At 40.0% G+C, this 27,843-nt stretch overlaps 1 protein-coding gene across 2 annotated transcripts in view; it reads right to left on the bottom strand.

Annotated features, from left to right (window-relative positions):
• The window catches only part of ENTREP1 (endosomal transmembrane epsin interactor 1), a 76,606-nt gene extending 49,086 nt beyond the window's left edge, over positions 1-27,520 (bottom strand). The window contains exons 1-2 of one of the 2 annotated variants that reach the window (XM_021001825.2): positions 27,319-27,520; positions 12,995-13,051 (exon numbers count right to left, since the gene is read on the bottom strand). In XM_021001825.2, coding sequence (XP_020857484.1) covers positions 12,995-13,006 — 12 coding nt within the window. In that variant the 5' untranslated portion in view covers positions 13,007-13,051; positions 27,319-27,520. Of the gene's footprint in view, positions 1-12,994; positions 13,052-25,645; positions 26,171-27,318 lie in introns of those variants that run through there. The other variant, XM_021001824.2, reaches the window with a different exon arrangement.
• Between the last annotated feature and the right edge of the window lie 323 nt (positions 27,521-27,843).

Below are 27,843 nucleotides of genomic sequence, written 5' to 3'. Positions count from 1 at the left end.
GATTTGACCTCAGGTACTCCTGACTTCAGGGCCAGCACTCTATCCACTGTGCCAGCTAGCTGCCCCGTGAACTGAATAATTTTAGAAAAACATGGAAAGACGTGTATGAAAAAAGAAGAGCAAAATAAGTAGAACCAAGAGAACACTGTATACAATAACAGCAATATTGTTTTAAGAATGACTTTGAATGAATAAGTCATTTTGTCTATTATAAATACCCAAATTACTATAAAAAAAGTGTGAAGAATGACATTATCTGCATCCAGAGAAAGAATTGATAAATATAAATATGTATAGAATAACTTTACATATACTGATTTGTGTCTAGTGGTAGCCATCCTTAGGTCAGGGTGAGGGGAGAAAAAAAATTTACATGATAACTTTATTATATATTTAAAATGAATAGCAAGTTGTACATAATAAATTTTCAGTTTCATGTGCCAAAAAATAAGGCTCTACTTTTTGCAGATAAAAAATAAAAAGTCATATTTCGAATCTTTTTGTATTTAATTGCATTCATTATAGTGTATCAAAGCATTCAAGCACAGTGACTCCTTTTGTAAAATGAAGAATCACTCCTTAATTAATCATTTGTGTAAATACAGGTTTTTCAAAACCACATTGGTTTAAATATGAAGTAAACTTATACAGCAAATCTCTCACTTTTTAATTTGTGACCATCTGGAGAAAAGGTAGGAAAGAATTTGCCTTTGTTTAGCAACTTCTTTCTTCTTCATATAATAAGTGCAAGTTGAATTTACAAACAAAATCCCAAGTGAATAATGAAAAGCACTTTCTTTTAAAGAGTTTTAAAAATGCCTATATACATGCAATTTACAAACTGACTGCAAATCATTCTTATCTGTTCATTAAAGCAAGTTGTCTAAATGACCTCTTGACAGCTGTACTTTGTTATTCTTGTTTTAGTTCTTAAAACTACATTACTTTTTATTCAAACTGCATTTTTATTAGCTTTAAATGGAAAAGTAAATATGTACATAGGCATTAATGATGACTTATCAATAACACTATAATTTATTCTAATTCTTATGGTTTTAAATTCAGATATATGTATGTCATATAATATGCATGCATACATCTATGTATGCATATGTGTGAATAGAAGAGGCACTTGAGGCAAGGAAGACCTGTGTTCAAGTCCTACCACTGATACATACTACAGTGACTATGTGACCCCAGGCACAACTTCTCAGAGCTCTAAAAACTCCCACAAACTATCAGTTGCAGAGAAGGTAATGACCTTCCTTGGTAGAAGGAATTTTCTCACCTGAAGTTCCCTATACCAATAAAATCACAAGTCTCTATCCTTACACCATATGTATATGTAACAAGCATAGACTTGGAGTCAAGGATACCTGGGTTCAAATTCCACCCCAAATGGTGGCCACTAGCTTTGTGACCTTAGGTAATTCCCTTGACCACTAATGTCAGTGGAAATTATCTAAGAGTATAAGTTACAGATGTGTTCAGATCTACCCTGAGGGGAGAGAAATCCCAAATCAATGAAAACACACAGATCTTCGATTTACCAATGTCATAAGTGTGTGTGTGTATATATACACACACACACACACATATATAATATATATACACATACACACACACACACACACACACACACACATATATGTAGTTATTGTCAGTGGGTAGTGGTTCTAGTTCCATAATACTTAAAGTGCATTACTACTAGGATATTCTTTAATTTCAAGCTATCTATTAAACTAGAGTTGCCAAATACCTTGGCTTCATCTATAACTGAGTGCTACCTAATCAGATTAAAATATAATGGGAAATATTTAACAAAAATAAATTAAAATAGAACATAAATAATATTAATATGTGGTTTTCTAAGTTAATATGCAGCCTGCAGGGATCCCTATGTTTACTGTACCCCCCCACCCCTTTGAATTTGACACCTGTGCCAAATTAATAAAAATTAATGATGCAGGGCATTTTTAATTTTTGTTGTTGATGGTGTTTCATCCACTGCATGGATGTCATAGAAAATGCCCATAATGCAGGGACTCTACCTTTTTTTGTATCATGGATCCCTTTGGTAGGTTAGTGAAACCTAAGGGCCCCTTGGCAGAGTGATAGCTTTAAATCCATAAGTTAAAATACATAGAATCACAAAAGGAACCAATCATATTGAAATACAGATATCGAAAAAGTTTTAACATATTCATGGACTCCAAGTTAAGAATAACAGCATATGACAGAAAGGTATGTCTTTTGAGCTCTTTGGAGGATCTAAACTACCTCAACATTGCAAAACTTGTTGTGAATAGGAGTTTCCCTCATCAACACAAGATACTTAATGAATGCTTCTGATATGTGTGATACGTTGATGGATACTGCCCAGACTTTAAAGGTAACCCTGAGATGAGTTCCTCAATACTTTCTCCATCTCCTCTCATACCTCCAACAAGGAGCAAAGCCCTTGGCAGTAGATGACCAGTTAAGTGAAATTGAAGAGCATTTGAACTATAGTTGAATAGGTGAACTACAAGAAAGACAATACGGTGAATTCTTTTATAAAGTGAAAAATCCTACTCTTATCTTGTATTTTTTAAAAATGAGAGGCAACAGGGTATAGTGAATAGAGAGCCAGCCACAGAGGCAGGAAGACAATTCCTGGATTCAAATCCCACTTCTTATACCCATGGCTGTGTGACTCTGGGCACATGACTTAACCTCTCAAAGCCTCTAGATAATTCTCCTTGGATATGCTCTTTTCTATGGGTTTTCATGACACTAATCTCTTGGTTCTCCTTGTCTGACCACTCCTTTTCAGGATCCTTTGCTACCTGATCATCCATATCATGAGCCCTGATTGTGAGTTTTCCCCAAGGTTCTATCCAAGGCACTCTTATCTTCTTCCTTTTTATGGGCTCCCATGGGTTTAACTATCATCTCATGAGATGGCTCCCAGATGTCTAGACTTATCCCTTTGTCTTTCCCCTGAGATCTTTCAGTCTTGCATCATTGATTGCCTATTGGACATTACAAATAGGATGTCCTAGAGACATCTTAAGCTCAATTCCTCTAAAAGTGAACTTATCTTTCCTCCTAATACTACCCCACCCCTTCCAAACCTTCCTATTTTTAGCAAAGGCACTACTGTCCTTCCAGTGTCTCAGGTCCATAACCTCAGCATTTTCCTGGACTCTTCATTCTTCCTTTTCCCAGCATATCCATTCTTGCCAATTCTACTTTAACAACATCTCCAGCACCTGGTTTTTTCTCTTCATTCACAAAGCTGCCCTCTTAATTCAGGCCCTCATAATTTCTCACTTGAAGTATTTCAACAGCCTTCTAATTTGTCTCCACACCTCAGGAGTCCTTCACTTCAGTGTACCCTACACAAGGCTGCCACGCTTGTTTTCCTCAAGCACAAATCTCACTCTATTCTACCAACTCCAATGGCTTCCTATTGTCTTTAGGATAAAATATAAACTCCTCTGCTGAGTTTTTAAAGCCCTATGGCTATCTGACCCCAATCTATCTTTCCAGCCCCACTGGACGTTACTCCCCTTTCCTGTACTTTGTAATCCCACCATATTGGCTTTCTCTCTGTCCCTTACATATGACACCTCATCTCCCGTCTCTGTCACTTTGTACAGGTTGTACCCCAAGTCTGGAATATAGTCTCTCATTACCTCTGCCTCATAGTATCCCCTTCTTCCTTTAAGATATAACTCCATGAACGTATATGTAGAGCCAATATCCGATTGCATGCCATCTTGGGGAGGGGAGTGAGGGGGAAAAATTTAAAACTCAAAGGCTTATGGAAGTGAATGTTGAAAACTAAAAATAAATTAATAAAAAATTACCTTTTATGTGAAAAAAATACATAATTCCATGTATCTTCTGCACAAAGCCTTACTCCCCCAATTGCTAGTGCCCTCACTCCTAAATTGTGTTGAATTTAATTTGTTGAATTTAATTGACTTCATATATATCTGTATTTAATGACCTTGTATTTATGTTGTATATATCATATGTATGTATACTATCTTCCCCTTTAGAACCGAAGCTTATTGAGAGTAGGAATTGTCTCATTCTTTGTACTTGCATCCCCAGTGCCAGGCACATAGTAGCCATGTAATACTTGTCGATTGACTGACAGTCTGTAAATTGCATTACAATTGTTGATCTGAATTGACAGAGTGAATCTCCTCACCCCAGAGTTCCCCCCCCACCAATGAAATCACAGGTCTGGACCCAAAACAAAACATATTTGTATAAACACATTAAAATGACAACTAACATTGTCATTTACATGATGATTAGCAACCAGCACTTATATGGGGTTTTGAGGTTTACAAAGTGTTGTCTTCACAGAGGCCCTGAGAGGTCAGTAGTGCAAAGATCATGTCTATCTTGCAGATGAAGAAACTGAGCCTTAGACAGATCTCAGGACTAGCTCACAAAGCTAGTAAGTTTCAGAAACAGCACCAAATTATAGATAGCCTAGGATCTAAATCAAGGCATATGACTTCTTAAACGTGTGTTCTGCTACTGACTAGCACATCAAGGGAGGAGATAATTCTTAACAGTAACAGTTTGACAGGTGTTGCATTATTAATAGTACCCATAAGCTATGCAAATAAGAAACTCAGACTCAGGGAACTTCAGTGATCTCCTTCCTCCTAGAATCTCACAGCCCTTTCTTTTAAACTTATTTCGGCACTAATTCTCACTTGTTTTATAATTAATTCCTACATACATCTTATTCCCCCTGCTACACTGTAAGCTCTTTGAGGGATGTGACCGTGTCATTTTTAAATCCCCAGTGCCTATCTTAATACCTTGCATGTAAGATAGGGACTGGACCTGTTATTTTATTGGAATGGGGAACTCCCAAATGAGAAAAATCCATTTAATTAATGCATGTCAGTACCTTTCCTTCAAGCCACAGTCTCAGAGAATTGACTAGAGCATTAAGAGGTTAAGTGAGTACAGTGTGAGGACTTGAATCCAGGTATTTCTGGCTCCAAGTCCAGTTCCCTAACTGTGTGTAAAGCATCCTACCTTACACAAAATGGACATTTAATAAAAGTCTGTTGAAGTGAATTAAGTAAATTAAATGAGCAGGAAGTGTAAGCTCCTTGAGGACAGGGACAATTTCAGTTCATTCATTAAGTGCCTATTTTGTGCTAGGTAGTGCGATAAGTACTAGAGATACAAAAAGAGGCAAAAAGCAATCCCTGTCCTCAAGGAATTTAAAATTCTTCCCTTTATATCACCAGTACCTAACACAGTAACTTGCATGCAGTAGGAACTTAAATTAAATATCTGTTGTATTGGATTTTTTAAATTTTTACTTTTTTCTTGTTTTTTTTTGTGAGGCAATTGGGGTTAAGTGACTTGCCCATGGTCACGCAGCTAGAACGTGTCAAGTGTTTGGTCCTCCTGACTTCAGGACCAGTTCTCTATCCACTGCACCACCTAGATGCTGCCATCTGTTGTACTGTTGAAGTGACTCTCTCAAGGTCAACCAGCTAGGCACCAGGAAAGCCAGGATAAAAACTTAGGTCTCCAGCGCTCCTTCTATTAAACCAAATTATTTGAGACCAATAAATTAAATATAAACATAGGTAGCCCAAAATTTTAAAAAGATATCCAATCTCAAGTTTGGAATTTCAAACTGATCTGCTGACCATGTGCTTCATTTTTAGCTCATCACACCATCAGGCTAAAAAGGAATTACTCCAAACCATCCATCCCTTTTTATTGCTGTTCATTAGGATGGCACCTAAATCAGTCCAGGTAAAGGTCTATCTGATTCATAAAATCCAGAGAAGAAAATCCTCCAACTTAAGCTGAAAATGTACCTTAGGTTTCCCTAAGGTACTCCCTCACATTTGAAAATGAGGTCACCAATAGGTCAGTACAATCCCTCACTAGAGCTGGGAAAACAACTCAAAAGTATGTGCATTTCTGGTGTACCATAGTGTCATTTGAATGAAAAACAACCCATAATTATGTCTCACCTAAATCCCTTACACTAACATTAAGCACATTACAGAAAGCAGATACTTAAAATTGCAAACATACCAGCTCTAGAGACATTTAACAACTATAATTAGGTGTCCCTTTAGCATTTCTTCCCAAAGATAAATAATCCCAATTCTTTTCACGTCTGCTAAAATGAAGAGGTCAACTTAATCAAAATGCTCTTCACTAGGCAATCTCACAGCTTCTGCACTTCTCATTTGACTTTCGAAGCCCAAAGACAGACATTGTACTCTAGCAATGGTGCTCTTACTTCCAGTCTCTCCCCTCTCCAATCCATACAACTGCCAAATAGGTATTCCTGAAGCCCAGATCAGATCATGTCACTCCTACCTAAAATTTTTCAATGTCTCTTTATTGCTTCTTGGATAAGATACAAAATCTTCAGTGTGGCATTTAACATCCTCAATGATCTGCCTCCCATCAAATTTCCAATCTTATTTCACATTACTCTTTGGCTAATAAAGCTTGATTGAATGCACTGAGAAAGATAAGTCTAATCAAGTGTTTCTGCCACACTAATTATCACACGTAAAAGTAAACTGGCTATATGTCTGCACCTTGTGTTACATACTTTTCTGTAAATGCTGTCTATTACAATCAAATTGACCTGTCACCTGTCCCCCTGCATAGGCTATTCCATTTTCTCCCTCTGTGCCTTTCTTTATGGGTCCTCCTGTAGGAGATCCTTGAAAAATATAATGTATTCACTCCCTAATAGTATATATATAAAAAAAACCCAAAAACCATATAGGCATACATTCAACACATCTAATTCACCATGCACAGCTATACACAAGGTACTCTGCCACACTCCTGGAAATGGGAAAATGAGAATAGGTCATTATGTGTATAACCCAGTCCAGCTGGAATGTGGGGTAAGAGGAGAAGTATGAAATACTGTTTCAAAGATAAACTAGAGCCATATTGTAGCAGGTCTCAAGTGCCCAAATTAGGAATTTATAATTTATCCAGCAAGCAAGAGCTAAGGAGGGTTTTGAGCAGAGCAACATCATAGTGGCAGTCCATGATTTGGGCCACAATTTAAAGACTAGATTGTAAAATGGAGAGACTAGAGACAGGAAGACCAGTTATTAGTCATTGTTGTTCAGTCCTTTGAGTCATGACTGATTCTTTTTTTTTTTTAAGGCAATTGGGGTTAAGTGACTTGCCTAGGGTCACACAGCTAGTGTCAAGTGTTTGGTCTGAGGCTGGATTTGAACTCGGGTCCTCCTGACTTCAGAGATGGTCTCTATCTACTGCGCCACCTAGCCGCCCTTTTTTTATTTTTTTTTTCCTTTTTTTTCAGGCAATTGGGGTTAAGTGACTTGCCCAGGGTCACATAGCTAGTAAGTGTCAAGTGTTTGGTCTGAGGCCGGATTTGAACTCAGGTCCTCCTGACTTTAGGGCCAGTGCTCTATCCACTGCGCCACCTACCTGCCCCATGACTGATTCTTTATGACCCCATTTAGGGTTTTCTTGGCAAATGTACTGGAGTGGTTTGCCATTTCCTTCTGCAGCTCATTTGACAGATGAGGAAACTGAGGCAAACAGAATGAAGTGACTTGCCCAAGGTCACACAGCTAGTTAAGTGTCTGAGGCTAAATTTGAACTTATGTCTTTCTGACACCAGGCCCAGTGCTCTACGTGCTGAGAGACCCGGCTGCTTTAGAAGGCTACTACAATATTGTAGATGAGAAGGCGGCAGCAGCTAGGTTTTGCAGCTGATAAGAGTGCAGATCCTGGAATCAGGAGACTTACATTCCCGAGTTTCTGAGCCTCAGAAACTTACTAGCCAGGTGACCCTGGGCAAATCACTTCACCCTGTTTGCCTCAGTTTCCTCATTTGTAAAATGAGCTGCAGAAGGAAATGGCAAACCGCTCCAGCATCTTTACAAAGAAAACCCCAAATAGGGTTGGGTCATGAGTGTCAGACACAACTAAAATGACCCAACAGCAAGGTGAGAAGAGCTGAGGCCCTGAAAAAGAGTGGTCCCTGTGGGAGGGATGAGGGGAAGACAGACATGATAAAGAATATGAAGGTAGAATTGACGCCACTTGCAATTGAATGGATGTATGGAATGAAGGAGAGAGCTATGAAGCTTCTGTACTGCACGAAGAAATCCCAGTAAATGAAGACTTAGGAAGCCTCTAGGCCAGATTTCAGACACTGATAGTGAGAATAAAAGTGTTAGTTAAAACCTCATGTTTTCTACTAATATGCCAGGCATATACCATAGAGGACAGAGGATAATGACAGAGGAAAGAGGAAATGAGATTCAGTTGGACAGAATTTGTAATGTACAGTCATCTGCCCCTTGATTTCAGTGTGTTATGATCTTTTCTAAATCTTCTAATGGCAGCTAGTTGGTGCAGTGGGTAGAAATGCTGGACATGGAGTCAGGAAGACCTGAGTTCAAATCTTCCTCCGTCATTAACTAGCTGGTGACCTCAGGCAAGTCACTTAGAACTTCTGCTTTGTTGTTGTTGTTGTTGAGTTGTTTTAGTTGTGCCCCACTCTTCTGGGGTTTTCCTGGCAAAGATAAAGGAGTGGTTTACCATTTCCTCCTCCAGCTCATTTTAGAGATGAGGAACTGAGGCACACAAGGTTAAGTGACTTGCCCAAGGTTACACAGCCAATAAATGTCTGAGGCTAGATTTGAACTCAGGTCCTCCTGAATCTAGGGCCAAGGCTCTATCAACCGCGCCACCTGGTTACTTCATCTTTCAAAGGAAGAAGTTGGACTCAATGGCCACGTTAGTCTCTTCTAGCTCTAAAGTTCATTCTGCGATATTTAATGGTGTGTTCAGGTATATTTCTGGGACTAGATGTAAATGGACTAGTTTATTTCTGAGATTCTTCTTCTACCATCAAAAGAATGTTTTTCATTTGTTCTCCCTTTTGGATAATAACAACTCCAGGTTGGTGGGGTGGGGGCCTTCTAGGTCATTGGGCACAGCCTTCTTTCTGACTCTAAGTTTCACAAAACAAATCTTTTTATTAAGGGGATTTGTTCTGTGAAGTTTGGATTCAGTCAAAGGGCCGCACTGAGGACCTAGAGGGCCACATGTGGTCTTGAGGCTGCAGGTTCCCCACCCCTGGGCTAGACCATCACCAATGTCTTGCTTGTAGCAGGTACTTAATAAAATGTCAGCTGAACTGAACTGGTTTAAACATTTAGCCAATCCCTTCAGCAGCATGAGATGTTAAGTCAATAGGGCCAGTAAACTAGAACAAATAACATACCTGAACTATGACCCAGAAGAGCTATTGGACAGAATTTCTGAGAGTAAAATGAATGATTGTGGTTTCTCCATTTGTTTTGAGATTAAGCCTATTCCCAACTCAGTTGCTCCAAAGTGAGCCAGAAAAAAAGTTATAATAATACTTAATTTAAAAAGTACCTACTAAGTGGTATATAACTTCAAAAAGGCAGCATTAAAGTAGGCTTTCAGAGTAAATATCCCCACCAAATCCTAGCCCCTCAAAATCAACCAAGAAGCAATAGGGTTGTGCATCTCAAGGTGACATTTGGAAAATGAAGGGGTTAAAGTCAACAATTACTAAACGACCTTCCAGCTAGGTAAGAGTAGATAGAGCATTAAAGGTGGTGTCAGGGGAGACTTACGTTCAAATTCTACCTTAGATACTTACTGGTTGTGTCACCCTGGGCAAGTCATTTAACAACTCTCAGCCTCAGTTTCCAAAGGCTAGAGATGATGATGATAGCCCTAAAGTTCTAATTTCTAAGATCCTTTACAAGAATAACCTCTAGAAACAATACATAAAACTTTTTTTTTTGGTGAGCAATTGGGGTTAAGTGACTTGCCCAGGGTCACACAGCTGGTGATTTAGTGAGTGTTATGTATCTGAGGCCAGATTTGAACTCAGGTCCTCCTGACCAGGGCCGGTACTCTATCCACTGCACCACCTACCTACCCCCATACACAAAACTTTTGAAGAAAAAAAATACAGAATATCTGATCTCAGTGGGGAAAAATACCCTAGAATGTTCCCCCTAAAAACACATACACACACACACCCCCCCCCCAAATACCTTTCTCTAAAACCTAGCTCAAATCCAAATGGAACTAAATATATTCTTATAAACATATTAATCCTTACTGTGTTTAAATACAATAAGATGAAAGGTTTAATCTGTATGAGGAATAGAGGCTTAGTGTGAATTTCCAGTTCTTGAAGTTTTCAAATAAACTTGAGTTTAAAGAAACTAGGTCAAACTGACCCTCCTTTGTTCATACACAGTAAGAAGCCTGATGTAATCACTGAAACAATGATCAAAGAGGGAGCAGGCATATAAGTGTTCTTCAGTAAAGGGTGATCAAGCGCTTAGAATGGTGTGCTACCAAGAACTGCCCCCAAAAAGAGCCCTTAGAAGGGGGGATGGGTGTGTGTGTGTGTGTGTGTGTGTGTGTGTGTGTGTGTGTGTGTGTGTGTGTGTGTGTGTGTGTGTATGTGTGTGTGAGAGCAACCTAACAACTGTGAATTAACTGAGGAATGAAAACAAAGTTCTGGAAAACAGAAACAAGTGTTAGAAGAGAAGCCTAAAGGAACACACTCACATATAAAGTCTATTACTAGCTGCCAAATGACCCAAATAGGAAAAATAAGATAAAATAAGCAATGTATTTTCTTCCCCAAATCATCAGAGAGTCTTTTATTAAAAATACTACATGTAGCAAATTTATGCTAAATTTCTTTGGAGTACATGACTAAAATTACTTATCATGTTTTATAATAATTATAATGATAGATGTCATTGATAGAGTGCTTCCAGGTTTGCTAATGCTTTAGAAATATCACCTCATTTTATTTTCTTAACAACCCTGAGAGGTAGGTGCTGTTATTATCCAGTTTTACAGCTAAGGAAACTGAGATGGACAGAGGTTAAGTGACTTGCCCAGGGTCATACAGCTAATAAGTGTCTATGGCTACATTTGAACTCAAGATCTTCTTGACCCCAGGTCCAGTGCTCTATCCACTTCGCCACCCAGCTGTCTTCTAACACTAGAAAGAACACTTCTAATGAATTACACATACATTTTAGTGACCTGTGGATCTACATCTCGCCTACTAAATTATAAGGATTTGAGATCAGGCACCACATTTTATTCACCTCCGTACTGACACTGCACCTGGCCCAGTGCCTTTCACGTTGAATGCAATGGATCAAATGTTTGCTACATGAATCAATATGTACAATATGCTTCTGCCCTTTAAAATGGTGTACTGACTGTCTTTGGTATACTTTGATTTTATTTAGATCCATGATTCCATCAATCTGATTGCTTCCTCCACTTGCACAGATTATAACCCCTTTACACCTTCTTATCTTGTATAATTTTGTCTATCTCTTTCTGTAAATCAGGGGGAAGCTAGGTGGTGCAGTGGATAGAGCCCAGGTTCTGGAATCAGGAAGATTCATCTTCCTGAGTTTAAAGTGTCCTCAGACACTTACTAGTTGTGTGGTAATGGGCAAGAGCCTTGAACCCTGTTGGCCTCAGTTCCTCATCTATAAAATGAGCTGAAGAAGGAAATGGCAAACCATTCTCTTATCTTTGCCAAGAAAACCCCAAATGGGGACATGAAGAGTTGGACACGACTGAAACAACTGAACAACATCTGTAAATCATCTCTCCCATTGGAAAGCCATCCATGGGTTCTTTTAACATTGCCAAGCATTTAACAGTACCAGTTGCTGGAAGATGGAGCTTGCTCCAAGACACTAACATTCAGGAATACAATTCCTCCGCAGGGTGGGCCTCTGGTCTAACACCTGGCACCCATGTCAACTCAGTGGTTCACTGGGATCCAGAAAAATTGAATTTGACTCAGGCACTGGAATTCCAAGTTATAGCTCTTCCAGTGGCTGTCCAAATATTCTTCCCTACTCTCACTAAATGACTAGCCCAGATATATCTTCTATGATACGTTTTTCCGTGTAAATTATGCCTGCACACAACCTTTTTCCCATTACCTTTGGGGCAACCCACAATTTTGACTCATCTGAAATCATGGCATTCCAAAATTTGCAGCTACATTCTGTCACCCGAAGAATATTATTTTCAAAAGATGACTTTTGCATCTGTGAACTGTTTAGGATTACCGAAGGACCTGCATTAGTTCCCAAATATGATCCATTTTGATCTCCTCCTCCTATAGGATTCTGGGTCCAAAGCATTGAACAGCAACAACACCTGTTCAGGTTGTACGTGTTGTTGGACTAACTCCAACTGCATGTTATCATAGCAGCAATATGCATTTTTCATCCATTTTGTTTTTCCAGGAGAAGTAGTTAAACCAAGCTCCTTCAAATGACAATGAATTTCATGGGGGGAGAGGGGTTTGTGGTATTATAGGGCTTGAGGCAGTTAATGAGTGTTAAGTCAACATATGTTAGTTAAAAGAATAAGAGAAAGGCCTCTAAGTACTAAATAGAATCTCTAAAGAGGATTTATAGAAGATCCTATAGAGAAGAACTATATGGAATGAAGAGATAAAGAGAAAGCACCCATACCAATGAGAATACAGACCCATCTACTATCAAAGTACCTGTAAATTATGTACTCCGTACAACTGGGAGAAGAGTGCCTAAAAAGCAGAATGGATTCACTGGCAGAATTAAGACTAAAAATATTTGTCACTAGCTATGCAAGAAGACCTAAGTAAATCCCCAGTGCTGGAAAGTGCTGTAGCCTGTTTTATTGTTTAAACAAAACAAAAAGCAAAAAAAAAAATGAAATGTTTGACATGACTCATATTTCCATGAACAAGCAAGATAACAATATTTTGCCTTTGTTAGCACCACTCCTTTTTGAGAGAGAGAGAGAAAGGCAATTTAACTCTTTTACAAATGTTAATTTTATATCAGAACTGACTTCTTTTTAACAGTACATTTAAACCCCCTTTACAGTTTGTAAAATTACTACATACCAAAAGTATCATCGGTCTTTTCCATGTTGTTAGTCCTATGATTCCAGAGAGGATCACCTGCAAAGGTAAACACGGATATGAGTCTCCCTTTAAACAAAACAGTCCCTATAATCTCTGACGTATATTAAAAGAGATTGTAAAAAACTGTGGAAAATCTCTAATAAAAAAAAGTGTTACCACTGCTGCTTGTCACAAACAATCTTCAGAGCCCGGGCAGACACCACCTTGGCTCTGTAATGTATGCTACTTCACAAAATACTCCTCCCACTCACAATGACCTGGTTTACTGGGTGTCTTTCCTTTTCAACCAAGTAGGACTACACAGATAGAAATGGTTCTTCTCAAAGTTCTTTATTAGAGGGGTCACCAGCAAAGATATTATAGGCTCATAGATTTAAACCGGTATAGGCCCTTAGAGGCCTTCTATTCCAATCCACTCATTTTACAGATTAGGAAACTGAGGCTGAGAGAGGTGGCGACTTGGCCAGAGTTATAAAGATAGTATGCGATAGGTTTTGGACCCAAGTGTTTTGACCCCAAATCTCTTCTGCATCGTTCAACACTGCCTCTCGGGGACAAAATTCAAAATTTCAATTAAAAAGAATCTTGTTAGGTATCATTTCAATAAAACACAAGCTCGAAAAGCTGGAAAAGAAACCAGAGAGTTTTTTTTCCCTTAAAACCTCAAACTAGCATCTACCCGGTGGATATTATAATTCTAAGCAGTTGGCCAATGAATCACAATGGAAGTAGTCATTCTGCCCCTTGGTTACATTCCAGTCACTGTTCAAGCCCATTATCACTGCACAATGAAGTTTGGGCCACGTGCGGTGAGTTTTTTCATTCACATATGCTTTTTACTGCCAAATCCAACAGGTTCAGCAATTCATAATTACCATTCACTAATAACAAACTGCTTGTGGGGATCTTTTTTTCCCAGAAAAGTTAAATATTCAACAACTTAAAAACACTCAAGAAAGCTTGCAACACTTTTCACCTTCACGGATTAGGAGCAAATCTTGCCACAGCATTAAATAAACCCAGAGAGACAAGGAACTCTGGAGAATAAAATGTGGGAGATCACCGAAAAAGAAAGAAAACATCAGAGAGGGAGCTTTCAAGAGTTTTACAAGTTTTTATAAGACATATAAGTTTTAAGAGACATGTATATACATACTCTGGGAACTCATTAACCAGCTTAAATTTTTAAATGACACGTAGAAACAAGGACAAGGTAATAGAGGATGAAGACAAAAGTATAATGTGGTCCTGTAAGAAGTGTCAGGAATGCCAAAACTTGGGATGAATAGAGCTGGTGATGAATGCTAAGGACAACAAAAAAAGGATTTTTTTCAGTCATTTTGGGGGCTAAAGGAAGATTAAAGAAGGAATTGAGCCTATAATCCAGTTAAATGGGACAGTGATAACAGGTAATGGAGGAAAGGCATTCAAAGTCTAATTTTGCTTCTGTTTTCTCTACCAGGGAAAATTAGCTTCATACTAGAAAGAACAGAACAAAAAAAGAGACAACATGGAGCTAGCACCAAAAACAAATGAGAAAATGATAAGATATAAATGATAACTATGTTGCTGCCCTCAGTGAGTTCAAGTTAGCAGACCTGGATGAACTACAAGCTAGGGAAGTAAAAGAGCTCTAGCAGTTATGCTTGCTGACTCACTGTCTTTGATCCCTGAAAAAAATAAAATTCAGACAATAATCGGTCAGGTACCACAGGGCAGCAACAAGCAAATGTCTTGATCTTCCAAAAAGGAAAAAGAGTAGAGTCTAAAAACAAGAGGCTGGGGAGCTTAGCTGTAATTCTCATCAAAAATCTGCAACATGTTATTAAAAGGATGGTTTACGAGCATTTGGGAAAGATCACTACTAAGACCCATCATAGTTTCATCAACAATAGATCATTGCAGGCTAAACTCATTTTCTTTTTTGGCAGTTACTAAACTTAGAGATCAGAAGAATTCCATAGCTGCAGTCTCCTTGGATTTCAGCAAAACATTTGACAAAGTCTCTCCTAATATGCTTGTGGGCAAGATGGAGGAATGTGAGTGAGGTAGATTAGGGATCAGTTGAATGACAAAACCCAAAGAGTAGTCATTAACGGACAGGTGTCGACCTAGAAGGAGATCTCTTGCAGAGCATGCCGATATCTCTCCTTGGCTTTCTGTTATTCAATATTTTTATCAATGACTTGGATCTGCAGTTGAAACAAAGTTGGGAGTGATAGCTAATTTAGAGTCGGGGTCTAAAAAGATTGTGACGGGCTAGTATGATTGTAAAATACAATAAGTTATAATTTAATAAGAGTAAATATAAAGTTCTATCCTTGACTTCAAAAAAAATAATTGCATAAATACTGGATGAAACAGTTGTGATCAGATAACAGCTTATAAAAAAAGAACTGAGGGTATTAGAATTCCGTGCCAAATTCAATGGGCCAAGACTTGTGTGACATGGCAACCAAAAATAGTAATAATAATGATAATTCAAGTTTAAACTATAATAATAGATTAGAGAATGAGGGAGATGGTAATCCCACTGAACTCTTCCTCAGACTGTGTTTGTGTATCCTGGGCACCACATTTTACAATACACAGCAATGTATCCAGAGAAGGGCAATGGCTGTGTTGGGAGGACTCAAGACTGTGTCATAAGAAAATCGGTGAAAGAACTGGTAAAAAACTGGTAAAACACAAGATTGAGGGAGAGACAGGAGCACAGTCTTTAAGTATTCAAGGGTCTATATGGTCATATTTAAGGGTCATATAGAAACTGCTCCACCTGAAGAGTGAAATAAACAAAACCAAAAGAAACAATGAATAAAACTACACACATGAAGTCACTAAAGAGAACTCTAAGTAATTAAAAAAAAAAAAAAACAATGAAGGTCCTAGAAGATAAATAATGAAACATAGCTTCCACTTCACAGAGAAATGAAGGACTAGTAGGGAATGGCTCTTATTTTTATATATTGGACTGATTTCTCTATATATTTGAGAAATAAGGCTTTTATCAAAGAAACTTGCTTCAAAAATGTTTTCACAGTTATGATTGCTAACTCTATTTCCCTCCATCCTATTCCCCTCCCCCATTTATTCTATTCTCTCTCCTTTCATCCTCTCCCTCCTCAAAAATGTTTTGCTTCTAATTATTGCCTCCTTCAATCTGCTCTCTCTTCTATTAGCATCCCCCCTAGTCTTAATCCCTTCTGTTTTCCTGTAGAGTAAGAGAGATTTCTATGCCCAATTGTGTGTGTGTGTGTGTGTGTGTGTGTGTGTGTGTGTGTGTGTGTGTGTGTGTTATTAATGAGGGACTGCCAGGACAGAATGTTATATACAATGTCAGAGATGGTCCTTGTGTTGGCTATTTTTGCCTAATTGATTTTAGTTGTAATAAAGGAGGGTTAATTCGGTGAGGGGGAGTTCCATAGTATTTTTTTTCCTTTTCCAAAAATCACAGTGACATAAAGACAAAAGAGATCATTGAAAAGTATTTTAAAATAAATAAAATAGCCCTCCCTCAAAAATAATAAAATATAACACAATACATACAAGATAAATTTAGACTTGATGCAAAGAAAAACTTCCTAACAATTAGAGTTGCCAAGGTAGTGGGTTCTCTATCATTCAGGTGAGGTGGCAACTTTTGGGGAAGTATTGCAAAGGGGATTCCCTTTTGGGTACGGAGGAGACTACCAGACATATGTTCTGTGAAAGTAATAGCCATGGCCAAAACAACCTGGGAAGAACAGATTTCCCTGAATCATCATCTATTAAAATAAAAACATACTATGATTTAAAGATGACATGTTATTAAATAGAAAATTTTTATAAATGCTTTGGAATTCTACATATTTCAAAAAGGGGTTCTCCTTTCCCTCCCAAAACATGTATGAAATACCTTGTCAACACTTATTTATTTGGTTATGATTTATCTACTTTGCAGTTTACCCATAGAAAATTTTCAGTTCACACTGGCATCATATTCCTATACAAGTTAGTCAATTAGGTGGGGAGCAGTGGCTACAGCACTAGGTCTGGAGTCAGGGAGACCTGAGTTCAAACCCCTCCACAGACACTAACTAGCTCTGTGATCTGGGCAAGTCTCTTAACTTTTGTCTTCCTCAGTTTCTTTATCTGTAATACCAAGGTAATAATAAGACCTACTTCCCAGGTTTCTTGTGATGATCCAATGTGATAATAATTATAAAGTGTTTTGCAAACCTTAAAACACTATTTAAATGCTAGCTATTAAAGTTAATATATTTCTGTAAGTCCTGTTTCTGCTATGTTATGTGTCTCTGATATGTCGCTGGTATGTGCTGAGAAAAAAAGAAAACTGTTTCTGTGAAGATCAAAATAAATAAAAACAGCCCACATTTATATATTAATTTAAGGTCTACAAAGCATTTTTTGCACAGCAACCCTATGAAAAGGGTCATGTAAGCATCATTATTCTTATTTTACAGATAAGAAAACTGAGGCACAAAAAAAGTTGAGTGACTTATCTAAGGCCTCTCAGCTAATAAGTGAAATGTTTGAGCCACAATTTGACTGCCTTCTTTTAAAAGTACATTTTATTGCTCTTTTGATATCTGCATAACAAAACTAAATTAGGTGCTTATTTCAAAGTTACAAAAATTTTTTAAAGTAAAATAGTTTGACAACTATTTTAATAAAATTGGTTTCCTTTGTAATTTGATGTACTTTATTTTATGCATTTATAAACATTCTGAGAAGGGGTCCATAAGTATCACCAGACTGCCAAAGGGGTCCATGCCACAAAGAGGGTTAAGAATGCCTGCTTTAAAGGATTATGTTATTATAACTACCTGTTTGCAATTTGAAATGAATTTTCCCCCAAAAAAATATTGTAAGTTGTGGTTAGGTGTCCAAGTAAGGCCACAATAATCTGCTTACGATATTATATTGTTGTACTATGTAACACAAGAGAGCTAGATGATTCAGTGGATCTAGAACTGGAGTCAAGAAGACCTGGGTTCAAAGCTGGTCTCAAACACTTACTAGCTGTGTAACTCTGGTCAGGTCACTTAACCTATTTCCCCCCCTTAATCTACTGGAACAGGAAATGGCAAAGCATTCCAGTATTTGCCAAGAGAACCCCCATGGACTGTATAAGTGCGTGGAATCACAAAGAGTCAGACATGACTGAACAACAATAACACTATGCAGTACTGACAGCATAATAGAACCTAACCACCTTTTTTTTAAAAAAATTGTTTAATTTGGAAAATGTATTGAAAATTCCTACTGGAGATGCTAAGAACTCATCTCACCTGCCACCATCCCAGCACATGAACTACTTTCTCCAGCTATACCTATAGTGAATATTCCCTCTTCCTCCTTCACAACTCCTCAAAAATCTCTAGTGAAGAAGAAGGGGCAGAGCTCTGGTGAGAGTGAACTGAGGATGGGGAGAGGAAAGTATGGATGTGGAACCTCCTGTATTGCCTAACTAAATGAGGGAAGAGTTGGGGGTGTGGGACAGCAATCTGTGGCTCCCAGAAGGGAGGGGCAAGGCTTTCAAGGGCATCAGCTCCCTCAGGCAGCAACAGCTGGGGCTCAGTTAGAAAGGGGAAAAGGAAGTTGTGGTAGGGGGAGGATAGCAGCAGCTGTTACTGTGTATAGGTCATCCATAAGCCAGAGATGGCAGTAGCTGAAAGTTGACTATGGCAGCCCACATTTTTAACCACCTAATTACTCCAAATTAGGGAATTGTCCTGAGAATAAAGGGGAAAAAAACTCTCTAAACAGACATTTTATTCACTTGATACTAATTGCTACTAGCCCTGAGTAGGTTAACAAGAGCTTATTTTCAAAAACTAAATGAACCACAAATCAAAATAAGATTTAGTGATGTATCGTTATCATTGTGCGCCCCCCCCATTTCTTGCAACTTACATACATTATTGAAAGCTGAGGGTGTGTTTTTTTTTGAAAGAGAATTTGAAAATATACCAATCCACTACACTTGTAAGATGAACAGTTTTATCTCTGAAATACCTAACCTAAAATAAACTCATTATGCTTAAAAGCTAACTTTAATTTAATGCACCCACCAGCTTTGGACCAAAACTTTCTAGCTCATTTGTTAAGTATATACAATGGAAAGAACACCGGCTCTTTCCTCAGATTACCTGAGTCCAAATCCCACCTTGGATACTTACTACCTATATGACCTTGGGGAAGTCACTTAACCCCACGTAGGTCACCATTTCCTCATCTATAAAACGAGGGGATTAGACTTCATAGTCTGTGATGTCCTTTCTAGTTCTCCATCTTATGACCCTATGTGATAGTCGATGTAGAGATGGGAAGTACCATGTAGCGTGTCCCCTATATCAACCTTGTAAACATCAAAAGAATTTACTAATTCTCCCTCCAAAAATATGTCCCACCATTCTGCCCTGTCCCAACCTCAAAACTGCACTGGCAGTAAAATAAATGACCCCAGCATTCTTTTCAACTTGGCCAGCATGAATCATCATACTCCATCACACTCCTGGATAGGAGAAGTAGGTAACTGGTTATTTCCAGTGCTGCCCTGTATGATATAGCAGCTCCTCTGGTAATTATAAGGGTCTACAAAAGTAGCTTGTGTAGGTTCAAGCCTTAGACTTGGCTTTTGCTAAATATTTCTCTGCGACATCTATCATTCTAAAAGCAAAGGGCAGAATCAAATCACTAGAACCATCCCTAGGAATAAAACAAAAGTGGCCCCTTAAATAATAGACTATCATTTGATGTACATAAATATGTATGCTTAACATGGATAATAGAGACTTCCGATTCTTTCTGTTTATCCTTTTAACCATTCCTTTTGAAGTCAATAATTGAGATTTCTTTTTTAAGGCTAGCTAATGGAAGGTAACCACAGTTGGTCTCTTGCAAGAAACTGACATTATGCCAGGGGACTGCAGAGTTATTGATATGGAATCCCAAATGCATGTCAACACTGTAGCACATGGAATTCCATAGAAATCACTGTGCTTATGTATGTAGGATGTCTATACAAATGTCAGAATCAAGATTTCACTGACATGAAAAAAAAAACTCGACCACATACCTTTGAAAAGTTATATGACAAGGTCATGATTTTCTTTTTTAAGTGGGAGAACATGAAGCAATGAAACTTTGCACTTTTTAATTAAATCTATCAAAGTGTGATCAACTAGGTCATCTAAAAGAATAATATATCCCTGTGGGATGTAATTAATATTAATTAACCAAACACAACTCCTAACCAGGATGCAGGTTTTCAGGAACAAAGCATAAGATTTAGAATGAAGAATTCTAACTTTGCAACTGACCTGGAATAGAATTTTGGATTCTTTTGTAAGAAAAGTAATCTTTAATGTCATGATCTGTTAAAAGTAAAGATACATGTGCATGCTGTATGTATGTATTGTGTGTATGTCTATATCTATATATTTATTTGCTCATAGCTGTCATTTTATCAGTGTTTGGGTAGTCCTAGTGTGGAAGTTCCCTCCAACAGCCTGACTACCTTTAACCTACAGTCTTAGAGAATAGTCTGGCCCAAGATCCTTTAGCTAGAATCTTTCAGGCGAAGGACTTCAAATCAGCTTTTCCAGACTCTGAGGCCAGGCCTCAACAACAATTACATTCTTCCTCCCTAGAGTTAGGAAGGCTTGGGTTCAAATCTCAGGTATAACATTTGCTGGGCCTCTAACTCATGCTCTCTGCCTGACCTTGGACACTTAATCTCAGTGTTCTCAAGGAACACAAATTGCATAGGATTTGCAGGGGCACAATGGGAGGTCCCTGCACTGATGGAATCACAGGTAGGGGATCAGGTGGAAAGAAAGACAGAGACTGGGTATTTTAACTACTTCCCAAATATGCTATGAAGATAAATAACTGCTAATGTCAAATATACCTTTAAATTATTTCCTCCTTGTTGGGAATACTGTTTAAAGTTCTAAAAATGGGTTCTTTTGTTTATGATTTTAGCAAATAAGACTTGTTTGTTAAGTATAAAATTATATTTTTTTTACTTCTCATACTCTTCAGTGTTTAAACGACAGAAATTCCTCAGATGTCTTCTTGGTTTGGAAGACCTTTGTTGTTCATAGATTCCAGTGTTATATTTCTCTATTAAGTAATACATTTATTTATTCATGGGTCCTAATCTGCATTCCTCTTGTGGGCAAAACTAAAGTCAATAGATTTGTCTGCTTAGGCACAGGCCAAAGCCAATAATGGTCATTCAGATCCTGACATATAAGGATATCCTTGGCATTTCTAATCTAGCTCCCTACATTTCAAATGGTAATGAATCAATTACCTTGCATCTTAAACTTCTACCTAGTCTTCTTCACCCATGGTGTTTTTCGGCTTTTCCATGAACACTTGAGTTGAGCCCAATAATAAGAGATCTGTCAATATTTTTAGTCACTCCCGTGTTGAAATAACTCAAAAGCTTCCTGGTTCCAGAATTTCATGACTATATTAAAATTCCAGTTGTGAACATTAATGACTTAAAATGGTATGAGCCTCACATATCAAAATAGAGCAACTCCTTTTGTGGTGTCAAAGAATTAGAAACTTGAGGTGGGTAACCATCAATTAGGGCATGGCTAAACAAGTTATAGTTTATAAATGTGACAGAAAGCTCCTATGCTATAGAAAATATTGAAAGGGATGGTTTCAGGGAAACCTAAGAAAAATATGTATGCTATGCCCAAAGGGCTATAAAACTATGCCCAAAGGACTGTAAAAATGTGTATACCCTTTGACCCAGCAATAGCACTTCAAGGGCTATATCCCAAAGATATCATACAAATGGGGAAAGGATCCACATGTACAAAAATATTCATAGCAGCTCTTTTTGTGGTGGCAAAGAATTGGAAATTGAGAGGATGCCCGTTAATTGGGGAATGGCTGAGCAAGTTGTGGTACATGAATGTAATGGAATACTATTGTGCTATAAGAAATGATGAACAAGCAGACTTCAGAAAAACCTGCAAAGACTTGTATGGTCTGATGCTGAGTGAAGTGAGCAGAACAAAGAGAACGTTGTATATGCCAGCCACGTTAACTAATATTGATAAACTTAATCCTTTCCAGCAATACAAGGATCTAAGACATCTCCAAAGGCCTTGGAATGGAATTGTTATTTTTTCTCTTCTGTTGAGTTTTGTTTCCTCTTTCTGGTGGTTCCTCCTATTGGTTCTTTCTAATTTTTACTTATTAGATCACTAATGTGAAAATATGTTTAATAGGAATGTATGTATATAGCCTATATCAGATTGTGAGCTCTCTTGGGGAGGGTGGGGAGGAAGGGGGAGAAAAATTTTAAACTCAAAAGCATATGGAAGTGATTGTTGATAAATCAAAATAAATTAATTAAAATTTTTAAAAAAGAAAACATATATGAACCGATGCAGTGAAGAGAGCAGAACTAGGAGAATAATTTATACAAGGACAACAACATGTAAAGACATGAAACTTTGAGAGATTTAGGAACTTTGATCAACACAGGACTTTGATCAGAGGACTCATGATGAAATATGCTACTCACCTTCTAACAAAGGTGATGAACTCAGAGTGCAGATTGAGACAAAAACATTTTTTTTTCCGACATGGACAATGTAAGGATATGATTTGCTTAAATATAGATGTTTGCAACAGAGCTTTATTTTTTCTGTCTTTCTTAGTGGGGTTAAGGTATGACATGGGAAAGAGAGAAGCTGGATTTTCATTGACTTTAAAAAATATATAAAAAATTTTAAATGGTACGTGAACTTTTATCAAGATGATAATTCTCAATTAATTCATGGAATTAAGGCATTTACTGCTGTCCTCCTGTTTTATTCAGCTACAGTAAGTAGCTGTTGATTTTATGATTCCAGTAAAGACTGGGATCAATCTAAAGAAACTATTCATTGGGAAACAACTCAGTGGAAAGGTTGAATTTAGAACAACAACAACAAAAAATCATCCAAGACAAAACTGAATCTCTTGGTTCCAAATCACAAATTATTTAAGCTAGTTTACCATTTCCTAAGCATCTCACCATAGGAGGCACAGGTGAGATGGAGAGGAAGGGAAACAGTACAAGCTCTTATGAGGATGATTGGATTAATTGGACTAATATTCTTTGTATTGTGAATGATGGAATGATACTGTTTTTTCCCTCCAGTGCCTTATATTTTCATTAAGCACCTACTGTGTGCATAACACCCCACTGGCACATGGAGAGATTAAAAAGTTCAGAAAATATAGTGTCCCTAACCTCGTGGAACTCATGATATTTGAAGAGGGATGATACACAGATGGAGAGGGCTAGAACACAAAATTTGACACGGTGGGCGAGTTACAAAACAAATGGGCAGTAGGTCTGAGGGGAGAGTTGAAGTTGAAGGTTGAGGTTGAGATTGATACAGGTACACCGAGCATCAGGGAAGGTTTCCTGGAAGAGATTACATTTGAGTGGAATTTTAAAGGACTGCTAAGAGTTTAGCAAGCAAAAGGGAAGGCATTCTGGCTGGAAGACTCCAGATGTATATCAAGGGATAACGAGTGGTTCACTTTGGTCAGAGTAACCACTAACTTTGTGACCTTGAACAAGACCCTTTACCTCTTTGGGCCTCAGTCTTTCATATATAAAGGAGGAGGAAAGGCAATTTTAGATTTAGAAGGATCCTCAGCATCCAATCCAATCACTTCATTTTATACATGAAAACACTGAAGCTCAGGGAGACTAAGACTTGTCCATGAACATATGCAGGTAATAAGCATTGGGGATAGGATCTAAACCAGGTCCTCTGATTCCAGATCTAGTGCTCTTCCCATTGTACACAGGTGCCCTTCAATCATCTCTGAGATCCCATTTAACTCTAATAGTCTAGCACTTTGTAACTATGATTCCTAAACAGTTAAGTATAGACAACTCTGACTGAAGTTGGGAAGTAGTGCAGTACTAGGCAAAGGACACTGATACTTCCTGTGTGACCATGGCCAAGTCCACTTAACCTACCTCGACTTCAGTTTCCTCAGTTGTAAAATAGGGAAGGGGGAGTCGGACCGATAAGGGCTTTGAGGTACCCTTCTGCTCTAGACCTATGATCCAATGATTACAAATTCCCTACATTTCCTCCTCAAGTAAGGCACCAGAATGTGGAGCAATGCAAGAAAGAACGTTTGGTCATTAGAAGGTGAGAATAGCAATCACATGGTAGAGTATACACATTATTGTATATCTTCTTGGTCACAGCATAAGTACCATTGATAATATCATCATCAGACTACAGTAGCAAGTGAGGAAAGAAAAAACTTAAGAAGAAAATGGCAGCCCAGTTGGTAGCTCTGATGTCAATGGTATATTAATAAGACTGAATTGTGGGAAGTTACTTTTGACTCTTATTATTTTCTCTATATGATTGTTTCACTCTGCTTTTCTAAGGGACATATATTACAGGAAAGTATGAGACTTGACACAATGTGCATTCATTACAGGCCTAAAGACATGAATGTGTAAAAAATGGTGCACTCTGTAAATTTTCATTAGGGTTTTAGTTTGTTCATAAGAAACTTAACTTGCTTTAAACTTCATAGTGAATGACCTTCTGCTTTCCCACAAAGCCCATTTGTTGAAATGTGAGCCTTTGTTTCCAAGGCTCTTAGCCCACAGGGCAAAGCCCTCATAGAAACCTTTAGGGTCGTGATGTTTTGTAAGGATGCACATGCCTAGCCTCGATTCATCAGAGCACATTAAGTGGACTGTGGATACATCACTAATTCTCTCACTCCCAAAGGCCTACATGGAGATCCTATGACCAGGTTTATATAGGGGTTCATGCACTTTGCAGAGCACATTCACCAGGGAGCCAGCATCAAATTGCAACTGCAGTGGAAGACAGGAATCCCGAGTCTAAAAGCAGGCATCTCCTGGAGTTGTGCCTACTGATTAATGAAGACACCAGGGTTTAGGTTTTCTAAAATTAAGTGCTGTGTCTGATTTTAGGTTAAAATTGCTTTCTGCCTATCAGCAAAATCTTTACGCACGTAGTAAGAGAGCGTGGCATACCTCTAGAAACATGACACAGTTACTTAAAACTTTTCTGCACTTAAACCCAAATAACAAAATACACCCTATAGTCACCTGCACTCTCTCATTACATTTGAACCTTTCCCTCAAATACACTCTAGCAATACTATGCAAATATCACACCTGAAAACGATTACATGCATACACCCGGTGAGTGAAGGAAAAGTATGGATTCTATCCCAGACAAGCTCACCATAAGTCACTTTCCCCAGGAAACCTCTCGTTCTCTCCCCTCAGTGTGCTCCTCTCTGCCTTCACTGCTGGAAATAGCTGTTAGACATTTCTCCAGAAAGATGACAGTTAAGTATTAAAATTCTAAATCCCAGAGGGAAAGAAGTCACAACCTTTACATACTTTCGTAAAGGGCTGCCACCTCTCAAAAAAAAAGCTATGAGCCACAAAAGAATTGCACCTCAAAAGTGGTACCCCCAAAGAAAAAATTAGGAGGGGCGCAGAAAAACCTGAACTTCTTTGCCGCTAAAGGAATGGTGTCACCCTCGTGCTTCCCTCTCACCTGGCTTGGGGACCGGACAGAGACTTACCGAGGAGCCAGCCCAAAAGGGGCACGAGTTCTTCACCTGCGGGGAACTACTCAGAGACAGCGCCCCGAAGCTGAGCGCCACCATGCAGCAGCCTAAGATGAGCTGCAAGAGCCCCAGGGACAGCAGTGGGCGGGCGGGCAGCAGTCCGGAGCCCGGGACCCCAGCGGCGGCCGCGGCCGCGGCGGCCCGGCGGGCGGACAACGGGGGCTGCGGCGGTGAGAGCACGGAGGCGGCCGAGGCAGCGGCACAGCGAGGCCGCGCCGGGGGCTGCAGCCCTGCCCGCGACCAGCGGGGCCGGAGCGGGGCCAGCGGCGGTTCTTGGGCGGCGGCGGCCGCCGCGGCCGCGGCGCCCGGACCCCCAGCCTGCGTCCCTGCGGAGAGTCCCGCCACCGGGCAGCAGGAGCCCGGGAGCACCACCGGCAGAGACATGGGCACAGAAGGGTGGGCAGCAGCGGCGGCAAGGAGACGCTGAAGGGCAGGGACTGGATCCCCGCCGGGTGGAGAGGACCGGGAGCTGGAGAAGAAGAGGAGGAGGAGGAGGCGGCGGCGGCGTCGAGCACCACCCAGAGTGAGGCAAGGGGCGGGAGCAAAGGAGCTGTCCGAGAAACGAAGAAAGAGAGAGATGGTAGCCCGGCTACTGCTGCCGGTGCTGAGCTCGCTCCAAACACCGGAGGATTCGGACCCTTGGCCAGAGCCGGTCTTCCAACACTTGCCGCTGGGCTGCTGCTGAGGCTGCTGCCGCCGCCGGACCCACCCAAACCACCTGCCGCCACTGACAGTCTCCTCCCTCCCCCACACCGACGCCAAACTACTTGCTGCTGCTGCGGCCGCCGCCACAGCCTCCGCCCACGGTCAAGTGCACGGGCACTCGCGCTTTCTGCCGCTCTCCCAACGGTTCTGCTATAGCCCGGGGGGGAGAGCAGCAAGCAGCCAGCCTCTCTCGGCCCGCGTTCCCCTTAGGCGTGAGGGCGGGGAGGAAGGCTCTGAGCTTGAAGTTTTAAAATAACTCCTCCTGGGGTAGTAGGGACGGCCACAGGAGCAGCTGGATGGCGTGTCGGTCTTGGCTGCCGGCCCTTCGAGGAGAGAGAGAGGGGATCCTGGGAGAGAGCGAGCGGCGGGGGTTGGGGGGGAAAGAAAGGAGACTGGGTTTGTTTGGACGCTGCCGCGGCTGCCAGTGCCAAGCAGGCGCCGAGCTGGGTCCCGGGTCTCCCTTTCCCCAGCCGCGTCTCTACCTCCAAACCGGTGTCTCGCTGGAGTTAGGCGGTCTGAGGATGACCTCACAGCCAGCTCTAGCTTCTCGGCCACCAGCCTGCGTCTCAGAGTTCCTGCGTTTCTAGGAAATCCTTGGGGCCGAGGAAGTCTCTAAACTGCTGGGCTCAGAGCCGGGAACAAGAGGGTGACCCGAGCCGGCAGGGTCGCTCTCCAGTCTCCACTTGTTGATGATTTCTGCCTGGCTCACTACACCAAGCAGCCGCGCACGATGTCACTTTGCGTCGTTTCTTTAACCTGTTTCTGGGGGTCCTGTCTCCACGTGGGTGAATGGATGGGGAAAACTGGGAAGGGACAGAGAGGGCCCTAGAGCAGCTAGATGGGAGCAAACAGTCGTACCCGGGACCACCGAAAATAGCTACAAAGCATCAGGAAATAAAGGATTGGGTGAGTTCACCGCTTACCTCCGGGAAGGGAGGTCGCGAGTTCAATTCCCACACCCAGCCTTTGGCTCAGGGCTTCAGGATGCTGACACTGCAGTGCAGAGCTGCAAGGGAGGGGCTGCTAGGAGGAAGATCTTGAAGTGAGGTGTTCCACAGAGAAGCTCTTTCGGAAAAACTCACAGTACCCATGATGGGAGAAAGCCAAAGGATAGGTCCATCCCATCCCGGTATTTGAGTGAGGCCAGAGACACAGGTTTTTATATTTGTCTGTTCGCCGCCGCCCGCTCCCCCCCCCCCAGTCGATATCAAGAAAGGAATTTTCTCGTGTCTGGAAAGGACTGAGTGTATAATGAATGCTACATCCATCTACCTCCCCTGACACCCCTACTCTAAATTAATCATTCCTTGGTAGATAGAAGAGAAATTCTTAAACTTCCCAGGGAAAACCAAAACAAATGAAATTCCAATCTAGGCACTTGAATTCATTTGAATATTTGCCAGACACTTTCACATTTGCTTTTAAATGTGACTTGCCCTTGATAAATG

This window comes from Phascolarctos cinereus, unplaced genomic scaffold (assembly GCF_003287225.1).
Source record: "Phascolarctos cinereus isolate Bilbo 61053 unplaced genomic scaffold, phaCin_HiC Scaffold_4;HRSCAF=312, whole genome shotgun sequence".
In the NCBI taxonomy this organism is placed as follows: Eukaryota; Metazoa; Chordata; class Mammalia; order Diprotodontia; family Phascolarctidae; genus Phascolarctos; species Phascolarctos cinereus.
This window is presented reverse-complemented; position numbering and strand designations above follow the sequence as displayed.